Source organism: Montipora capricornis, chromosome 1 (assembly GCF_036669925.1).
Source record: "Montipora capricornis isolate CH-2021 chromosome 1, ASM3666992v2, whole genome shotgun sequence".
NCBI classification, from domain to species: Eukaryota; Metazoa; Cnidaria; class Anthozoa; order Scleractinia; family Acroporidae; genus Montipora; species Montipora capricornis.
In genome coordinates, this window is record NC_090883.1 from 20,136,524 (window position 1) to 20,146,523 (window position 10,000).

A 10,000-nucleotide genomic window follows, 5' to 3' on the forward strand; every position below is an offset into this window, starting at 1 on the left:
TCGTTTTCACTGTCACGCAATAAAAAAATAAGTCGAAAACCATCCAGTGGAAAAAGTCAAGAAATCGTGATGTTGTAGAAGATAACTGAAGAAGACACTTCTCCAAGTTTTAGGCCCGTGCGTTTCCCCAAACTTCAGATATTCGTCGAAATGTTTCGCAGAAATTTACAGAGCCCAGTATGCAAACGCCATGTTGGTGCACATCTGTGGTGCACCAGTATGGCGGCCGGAAAATAGTGTCAACATCTGTTACTTACTTTGGCTATCTAGGCGAGTGATCATCTGTTCTGAACAGACAGCTATTTACTTAAGCACTTTTCCTAATGCCTTAAGTTCTAAAAAGGCTCAAAACCGTGAGATAAATATATATTTCTCAATAAACGTGATCGTCGCCTCGTGTCACGCACCGCTATAACTCAGAAATTCAAAATGCTCTGGTTTCCAAACGAAGGACGCTATTGAGCTTTAAAATTGCAAATGGATACAAATTTACCGCCTCTTATGCCTGATGAGGATAAAAACTTTCGTGGCTCTTTAGTTTTGGATTTTAGAAAATGATGACGTCACGTGAAAACGATCTATAGTACGTTTGTGATTTCTAATTTTAGCGTGATTCCTGTTCGCTGGCGTTTGACAGTCGACTCTGAAATGGTTTCTTTCCTTTTCCGTTCGCTTGCTGAGGATTTGCTTGTTTTCTTTTAAACTCTTGCGATTCAAGAAAAATCAATTGCCTAACTGGTGAATTCGACAGTGGATTTCGCTGGAAAAACCGATATCACACTTATCCCTTCGTGATTTATGCGATCAGTCGGTTTTTCAGGTGAAATTAACCGTGGAATTCACTAGTTAGGCAGCAAAGAAAATGTTACATAATTAAGCAATATCAACACAGCGGTCAAACGTCTGCGCATGTGCGAGCGTTGGAGTGGAGAAAAGGCTGCCAAAATGGCGGTGCGAGCTTGTGGGCTGAATTGAAGTTGTGACACTCAAGTCGCCTCACAGGAGTTAAAAACGACCACACAAGCGGGTGAGTCTGTACATATTCTTTTATTGAGACATACAGTAGCCAAATGTAGAAGTGATGTCAAACAGTACATCAAACTAAAGCAATGACAGCTGATCGTACGATGTGGTCTATATAAATTATACTAAGGCACTCATGCACGAGAAGGCACAGCATTGGAAATCATTGTAAGTTACGCGTAAAGAAAGGTGAAATGCCGTGTTATTGTCGTGACCTGTGTAAATATTACTCATTCATATCATCCTTCAAGCTTACGTACAATTCTTGAGTTAAGTGCATAAGCATGTTTTATAAATTAATATATTTTGCAACAGAAATACTGAATGCTCTCCTATTTTTTTCAAGTAATGAAAAGTTCTTTCGAACTATCGTGTTTTATTTTGTTTAAGTGTAATGCTTCTCTGTAGTTGTATTGTCTTTTGTTTTGAAGTACCTGTTATTTCCAGAGATGTTCTCTTATCTGTTCAACACAAGATCTTCGCCGTTCTTCCTTTTGTAAGAAGTTTTAAGTAATGTTAATTTATCTTCTTTTGAAATTCGTTCCGTACACTACACTGTACATGCAAAATAACTGGTCTTTAGTCACAGAAATATTACAAATGTAAGAGAACATAAGTTGTGTTGTAATGACATTTCTTGTTTAGTTTTTGCCAGAACTGCTTAGCTTCCCTGATATGTCAGACCTAGCAACTATGGAACCATGAGGGAAATGGAAGTGACTGTCAGGACAAACAGTTTTCCATCTTGAGCAACAAACCAGATGGTCATGTGGAACTGCTTTCAGGGATAAAATAGGATGCAATGTAGCACATTACAGTGAACATGCTAATTTATTACCAGATTTCTGGATTTCAAGATACTGAAATGTACAATGTACATCTGCACTGTTCTCTGTATTATGCTCCACAGTTGTTAAATTTGTGTAACCTTCTCATTCCCAAAAATGACCAATACAGCACAAGGCAGCAGATTGTATAGCAAACAAAGGAATTATTGCAGCAAGAGGACTAAAAAATGACTTGTGATGGTTTTTAAGACCTTTGGTGAAAATTTCTTACAGGTGACTTTTTGCAATACCACCTTTACATTAAAGTGTCCCTTCCTTTGCATATGCGTCGCTTTTGGTATGCGAACTGTCTGGATGTTATGGAAATCATCCAGTAGTAACGCCATAGATGTACCTTCCTAATAAAAGAAAAAAGAAAATGAATAATCCATTGACAAACTAAATATTACACAATGTGTATGTTGAACTAATGAAGTTACTGACTAGCAAACAAAAGTATTTTATTTAATATTCCATAGATTACAGTCAAATTCCCTTGAGCAATAAACTCTAAATTGTCTATCTTGAAAACAGTAATCTTATTTTAGCTCTGTATTCATCACTTAATATTATTTTATAATGTAATTGAATACACTCTCCCTAACACGTGAGTCCGAATGCTGCTCCCGTAAGTTCCTTTTGTGCCTGTCAATAGTTTGTGGTGCAACTGAGAAACCAAAGATGGGGCCATTGTTCAGGCCAGCTCTTGAAAGGCCATGCTGATGCATGTAGAGACCCAAGTCTTTTTGCAAAGGACGTGTAATCTGTAATATATGCAAACACGAAAATTTATTTCAGATTTTTCAGATGTACTCTTTTATTGGTTTAAATTAATTCATGTTCGTGCACGCCTGAAATATGCTATTATGTGAAGGAGGGCAACTGCTCTTTGTTCTTGGAGGTATCTTCTGTCTTCTGACAGTCTGGAGTCTTCCCGAAGTATTGTTTTAAAGACAGCATTAAACAATCCAGGTACTTGAGGCTCTGTAAGCTTCCTCATGGCAGTCACTTCCTACAGGGGCAAACTACTATATTTATAATGACTATCAAGTGCCATCTGAAATCTTTCAATTAATTCTCCAATTGAAGGCTCTAAAATAATGATAATAAATTATAATGAAAAACAGTTCCAGTTTTACACTCTTACTTTTGCTAGAAGTAGTTGTTAGTAAATTAAAAGGAGAGCAAAATACCTGTTTTCCTTCTCTTTTCCTTTCTAGATATCTAACACGCCTTGGTTTGATTTAATCTGGCCACTAACATAATTATTACTGGCTTAATTGATTTGGAAAAAATGAAATATGTAAAGGAAAGAGTTTGCAAGAGCCTTGAAAAATTAAAGCGATTTAATCGTTCTTATGATTTACTTTTGATTAAACATGTGAATGGAATGTAAACAAATACGATCGATTGGATATCACAGTTAGAAATACATATATACACAACTAGACTTGCCTCTATTGATCAGTATTTTCACGACACTGTTCCTCTTCTCGTGGGCCCTCTGCATCCAGTAAGTGACATTTTCCTCGTTATTTATATATTTGTTTATGTTTTAACTTTTACAACGGGCTAACAGAAATAATCCGTGAAATGTCAGAGTTAAAAAAGTATTCTACCTTCTGTTTGTTGGAGTCCTTTCTTTTCCGTGGAATGTATTTAACGTGATCTATAAAACTTTTGTCGGCCTCACGTTTGTACTTACAATACCAGTTTATTCCAGGTCTGTAATCTGGTAAGTTTTTTCCATCCTTTTCGAATACCTGGTAAAACCGTTCAGGGATAGGTATGAAGGACACGAACAACGAACATGGTTTGTTGTTTCGATAGATTTCATTTCTGTGCTGCAAACAAATCCACGATCCCGACGGAATCCCACGAGCCCTTGCCAATATTTTGTCAGCTCGTCTGAGCTAAGCCGAATAACTGCAATTTTCTTTTAATTTCTTTACGAGTTTTCCCTTCGTTTACATACCGTTTCCCGTCAGCTTCCGGTGTCACGCATCGCATGATTAATAATAACAAATAAAAATATACCACGCTGTCAGCTCGCAGCATGACGCCGTTTTTGAAGACGTATAACGTTTTTGGTAAAGCTCAAAACAAAATGGTAAATCAACAGAATACCGGTAATTTAATAAACTTTGTGTCTGGAAAGTCTTAAGTTTTCCTTTTGCGTTCTCTTGTTTCCTTTTACAGAATTCTATGAACGTTTCAATTTTGTTTCGTAAATTTTGCGTTACACCGGTTGTTTCCAATGTTTTCCTTTAAAATTTTGCGCGGGAAATTGGCGCGCGGCTGGCAAAAAAATATCCATTTGGGCATGCGTAGACGTTTGACCACTGTGTTAGCAATATCCGGGAAAATCAAAAGGCAGACAGTTCCAAAGCCTTTTATTTTCACTAATCCTACAGCCAGTAAAAATAAACACGCCGGGAGCTCCGCTTTAGCCTTGGCTAAATCTATATATTAACCACTTAATTCCCGTTTTTAGGCCCGTTTTAAACGTCGCATTTTACATGTGCCGAATCTAATACAAATGAGAAAGATCTATTGTTTTCGCTCATTTGCATTTGATTCGGCACATGTAAAATGGGACGTTTAAAACGGGCCCTAGACAGTAAAAGGTACTAGCAATATTAGTGTCTATTGTTGTAAAGATACAAGGGAAATATGTTGGAGTGCTGCAGGGTGTACATTTCATGATAACATAAAAATTATTTACGTACCGCGATAGTAGTTCACCACAACTAAGTGGGAAAGGTTCAACTGAATGCGGACATCCTTTCTCCTTGTGTTTGTCTAGTAACTCGTTTTTTATCGGCATGCCACATTCTGGGCATGGCACTTTTCTCTTAACGCATAATGCAGCATGCACTGGCAAATCTTCTCGTTGTCACACGTGCTGGCACTCTTCATTTTGACATTGCAGACGAAATTGGCGGATGCTGACCCATAGCATCACTCATTTGGGATTCTTTACAGTTGCTGTTGTTCTTCTCTGTCGTTTCGTTGTGTTTCTCTGGCCCTGAAAAGCCCCTATGGGTAACAGTCAATTAAGTATGTATTGTATTGTATTCGATCTTCTTAAAACCCATCGAGAAATGTCAGCGCAAAATTAACGTTGATTGATTGCATTATCTTTCCCAATAGTCGACGTCAGATGATCCGTATTTATTAATCTCATTTTTACACAAATGAACTGAAAAGTCACCTTTTTGCTCTTAACAAGGTTTAGATAAAAAAATTCGACATTATTTTACATGACAACCGGATGGCTTTCGGATGGGTTTGTGCCATTTGTTATGTTGTGTGCGCTAACGAAAAATCATTATTTTAAAACTCATTCAAACTTTGGTTGTTCCGTGGTACATAATGTGGCCGACCAGGAAAGCCGAATAAACCTTAGAAATTTAAAGAAAGGTAAAATAAATGGAAATTTAATTAAGATAGAACAAAATGATCCCTAATGATCTCTAACCAGCTTGATAAAGCTTGGAACAATGTTATCAAGCAAAGAACTGGTAAACACCTCTTGTTCAAATTTTAATTTCCGTTTTAAGACTAGTTTTTCTGATTGACTATTTCCGATATCCGGCAAACAGATCTTTTTGTGCGATGAAAACTGTTTATCTAGAGCACGATTTAAAGTTCAAGTTTGCCGACACAAAATCTTACTTAACAGGGATCAACTGATATCTGATGCAAGTTTTTATTTAAATCTTGCAGTTGTTACAAGCTGAAATCGAGCATGTTCTACTTGGCTGGAAGGTAAACCCATATTCTGCATTGTTTGAACAATGCAGAGGATGTCATTGATTGTCATTGGAAGAAAGGCATCGAAGATATTACGTAGAATTATAATTGCAAACCAAAGCTGAGATGTTGAATGTATTACATGTATGCAGCAGGTGGGATTTTATTGACGATTCAAGGCGAATGGTAAGAGGTCGTCCCTGAGAAGTTCTTTTCGTCCTGGGAAAAGGAAATAAGGGCCTAGGGAATTGGTAGGATTTTCCTAGTTAATGTCATTTGTCCTGATAAAATAGTTATGGCAAAGTACAGAGTAAAATAAGAGATTAATGCAATGCCGCCTAACACACGAAAAAATTCTCTTTTTTCTAAGCCCTAGTTGGGACACAGTGCACTTCCCTTCATCCTGACAGTGTTTGCTCACAGGATCTGCTGAGAAAAGTGATTGAAAACATTATTGGGAAAGGTAAGAGAGACTCGCACCAAATCTGCGTAATTGAGAGTTGTTTCAAGGAATTTTGTCGGAGACTGCACTTGTTTTCGCGCAATTTTTGAGGAAAAAAACCCTCCGGGATGTGTGGTGTATTCTCAATTCTATATTGCTTTTACTCATCAGAACATGTTTTAACATCTTCCTTGCCGAGGAAATTCTTAGTTATCTTTAAAACACCATTAAACAAGAACAAAGTAAACTAAGCCTTCAATTTTTATTTTGCTTTTGCAGGATCGTGGAAGTTTGTAGTAATGTTTAATTCAACTGAGGTAACCTTAGTAACATTTAAGGCCATCATGGTCGCAGCAAGCCTTGTTGGAAACTCACTCGTTTGCTTCCTGGTGATTAGAAATCCTGACATGAGGTAGATGGCAGTAGTTCTATATTCATCCACTCTCTTATAACTTGTTATAAAATAAGACTGTACAAGAACCAAATGCAGTCACTGCATAATTGATGAGTTTGAGAAACTGTCCAATTAGTATAACACTTTGTGCTCAACTGAACAAGATTGATGTGATGATGATGATGATGATGATGACGACGACGACCCATTCCCATTAACCGGTCAATGTACCTTATCCATTTTCATTATCTTCTAGAACTGCATTCAATTATACGCTTGTCAATCTGGCTGGGGCAGACATTCTTTTTACGGTATTTTTTTTCGCACACTTCATTTCAAGCCATCATCTCAGCAGCCCTTATGAGATGCCCGGGAATGCCATCTGCATGGTCTTCAGAAAGCTAACGTGGCTTGGATCATATAGCTCTGTTTTTACAATGATTGTCATTGCCAGGGAACGCTACTATACCATAGTGCATCCACGAGGAAACAAAGGAAAACTCACTATGCATAACTTAAAGGTAGCTGTAAAACCGTTTCGTTTTCGAATTTGGTTTAAGCGAATTATAAAGCAAACTAATTTTGTGATGCCCTTGATCAAATTTGCCGTGACTCTCTTCATCATTATTTCTCTTTGCCCCTGTAGGCGCATAAGGCCGTCCGTGACTCTCTTGGTAACGGATAATTTCTTACGAGAGAATTAAAAAGATGTTGAACATTGCAAGTCTAATTTTCCCAATGTTCTACACTCTGTTCAGCTGCGCTAAAAAACAGCTATTCGGGTAAACGGGTGCAAGCGAGGGTTCGAAAAGGTCGAAAAATCACTCTTACTGAAACATCGCATAATACATATCTGATTGTATAGCTCTATCTATAGTACAATTTTCTGGAATGGTAACTCAATTCCTTCACGCAATAATAATTAGCCCCTGTAGCGTTTACAGCACGCAGCAACAATGCGATATTTTTGTGCCTTTGACACCGGCAGATGTCGCGAGATGAGAACTTTGCGAGAATTAAGTATTTCGGCCTCACCATCTATGAAATGTGGCGTGCGACATTCTCATTGCTGGGTCCTCTGCCCAGTATTTGTGGTATGAGTTAAACATGTAGCCACTCAGAATTCCCTTTTGGACTTGCACACCACCGCGTTTCTTTGTATCTCTTTTTCCCGGCAACATGCGACTGTTGTCCTCGCCCTCTAGAAATTCTTGGGCGCTCTTCTTTAGTCGAGGGTTAAGAGAAATAAGGCGACTTTTTTTCCTTGAAATCCTAGTGTCCTTACTCATGGCGCCTACTAATGTGTAGTTCTTCACCACATTGCCTTCGATAGCTGCTCGAACAGTACGCTTTCCCAGAGTGGTGTTGTTGGCCTTAGCAGAATCTTTTGTTTCATCCATAAGAACGTTTAACTTACCAAAGAAAAGCCTTTTTCGTAGAACTTCAGGGACTCGTTTTGGATTCAACAAGGATTCTGCGATCTGTGCATTTGTTCTGGACTTTGGTGTCATGTCAGCGGTCGGTAATTTTTGGCTGCATTTAGCGCGTTGTCTTTCATTCCTCTTTCGGAGCTTCTTGTTCACTTTTTCTAAACTAGCAACATGATCTTCAAGGGTCCCTTACGAATAACTCGAAATGATGGGCAAGAACGGATAGGAGACATAGGCTAGCCTAAATGTCTAAAAGGAGAAGACATTTGTATAACATTTATACTTTCACGGTTTTGCCACTTGAAAACTCTTTAGCCATTCTCAGTAAACGGGTGCAATTGGTGTCCTATAGTTAACAAATATGAATAGACGTCTGGGCGTGGCAATAGCCCTCGGTCGGATTTAGCATTGAATGGAGGAAGAGGGGGGGGGGGGGGGGGGGCAAATACAAACGAAGGGGTTGGTCGCACGTCTTATTGAACACTATATTTCATTGGCTGTATAGCGTCGTACTTTTTATTGTTTTGTGTGCTAAATCCATTGTTATCTTTGTCGTTCTATTGTTCTTTTGGCCAATCCTGAAGCCCGTTCAATGAGGTACCATAGGACCCCGTATTTTACAGTGTGTGCACGATCCGCCATTAGTCACGTTCAAAACCCGCCGATTTGGATGTAGGGAAAAGTGACGTCATTCACTCACTAGCTTAAAATTTCAGCGTGCAAGTTCAGCTTATTATACATGTAAAACACGAGTTTAACAGCCTGCATGCGTGAAACTCCCTTGCTGCATATATATTAATTCGACCGCGTGTACGCATGCATTGCATTCTTAAACTTGTGAATCTTTGACGTCACTTTCTCCTCGATCCAGCTCTCCCAAGATTTTACAGTTAGTAATGGCGGACCATTAACTAGGAATATTCCAGTTAAAATAAAAACGTGTCTCTCTGAAATCAAGGATTAAAACTTCAGTCAGTTAGAGCTTTTAGTTAACGTAGCTTTGTAATCCAAATCAAGATGTGAATTGAGTTTTTGGTCATAGTAGCATATTAATGGTAAAATTATCGAATCACACCTTGGCGTGTACTGAAAAAAAAAAAAGTGAAAAGCTGACACTTTCTTTTTTAGATAATTATTCCCATTACCTGGTCGCTCTCTATGCTAATAAGCATCCGAGGATTCGTATTGCAGAGCTTTTCCGGCAACGTTCCTCTTAAATCCTGTAATCACAACTGGACGGATAGAAAGATGTACCTTGCTAACTTTTATGTTTGGGGCTTCTTCGTATCTGGATCAGTCGTTTTAATGATTTGGTTATACTCCATTGTTGTCTACACTTTGTGGTTCAAGCGTAACAAAGACAACGAACTTACATATCAACAACAGGTATGTTTCAAAAAAAAATTAACTTTACTTTAGTATATATTGATTTAACACCGAAGAACTGACTCTTGACACGAAAGATGCAGAATAATTCAATAGACTAAAAGAACAATTATTAGTTCTCGCGCAGAGAGGGAAATTGCAAAACTAAACGATAAAAGCAAGCAACCGTGCACAATCTTCCTGTCGGTGTGCGTTGGATCAGTGGCTTGATCTGATCAGCGTAATAACAAGTTGAGAAACTAAATATTTTAAGCAAGAGCCGATACAACGTAGATTTGATTTTAGTGGTGTACTATATTTCGGCCGACCAAACCAGCCTTCTTCAGGTACAATGAGAGTTTACATTGGATTGCTTCCATGTACATATATGTAGTAAATGGATGTTGACGTAATACTGGAAAAATGTGATAAAACATGGCAGTTACAACGAATTTGAATTCAAATACTAAGAAAAACAACGGAAGTGGCCGTAAAATAATAACCTGAAAGCTAATACGTTTCTTCGCGGATATTAAACCGTTGGGATCAATTGTCTTGCCTTTTGGAATTATAAAAGCTTCCCTGGCCTTACAGATCGAGTCTCTGTTAGAAAATATTTTTTCGATAAGAATTAATTGCTTGTCCTTAGACATGTTGTGGGGAGAGGAGAGGAAATGTTCTGCGACTGTAGTAGGCTTGGATTTGGTGTTAGCGTTATCTAAAGTGCGGCGGTGTTCATTAAAACGGTCTTTTAAACGTCGTT

The 10,000-nt window shown here is 38.2% G+C and overlaps 1 protein-coding gene and 1 long non-coding RNA gene across 2 annotated transcripts in view; both read left to right on the forward strand.

Annotated features, from left to right (window-relative positions):
* LOC138052228 (neuropeptide FF receptor 1-like) overlaps nt 1-10,000 on the forward strand; it is a 17,930-nt gene that overhangs the window by 926 nt on the left and 7,004 nt on the right. Inside the window, exons 2-6 of the mRNA XM_068898614.1 lie at nt 5,580-5,621; nt 5,977-6,069; nt 6,328-6,460; nt 6,699-6,963; nt 9,001-9,258. Of these exons, the coding sequence (XP_068754715.1) occupies nt 6,348-6,460; nt 6,699-6,963; nt 9,001-9,258 (636 nt within the window). The 5' untranslated portion in view covers nt 5,580-5,621; nt 5,977-6,069; nt 6,328-6,347. The remainder of the gene's footprint in view (nt 1-5,579; nt 5,622-5,976; nt 6,070-6,327; nt 6,461-6,698; nt 6,964-9,000; nt 9,259-10,000) is intronic.
* LOC138052223 (uncharacterized) lies at nt 539-3,204 on the forward strand. The gene is made up of 2 exons (XR_011133033.1): nt 539-1,027; nt 1,679-3,204. It is a non-coding gene; the product is annotated as an uncharacterized lncRNA (long non-coding RNA).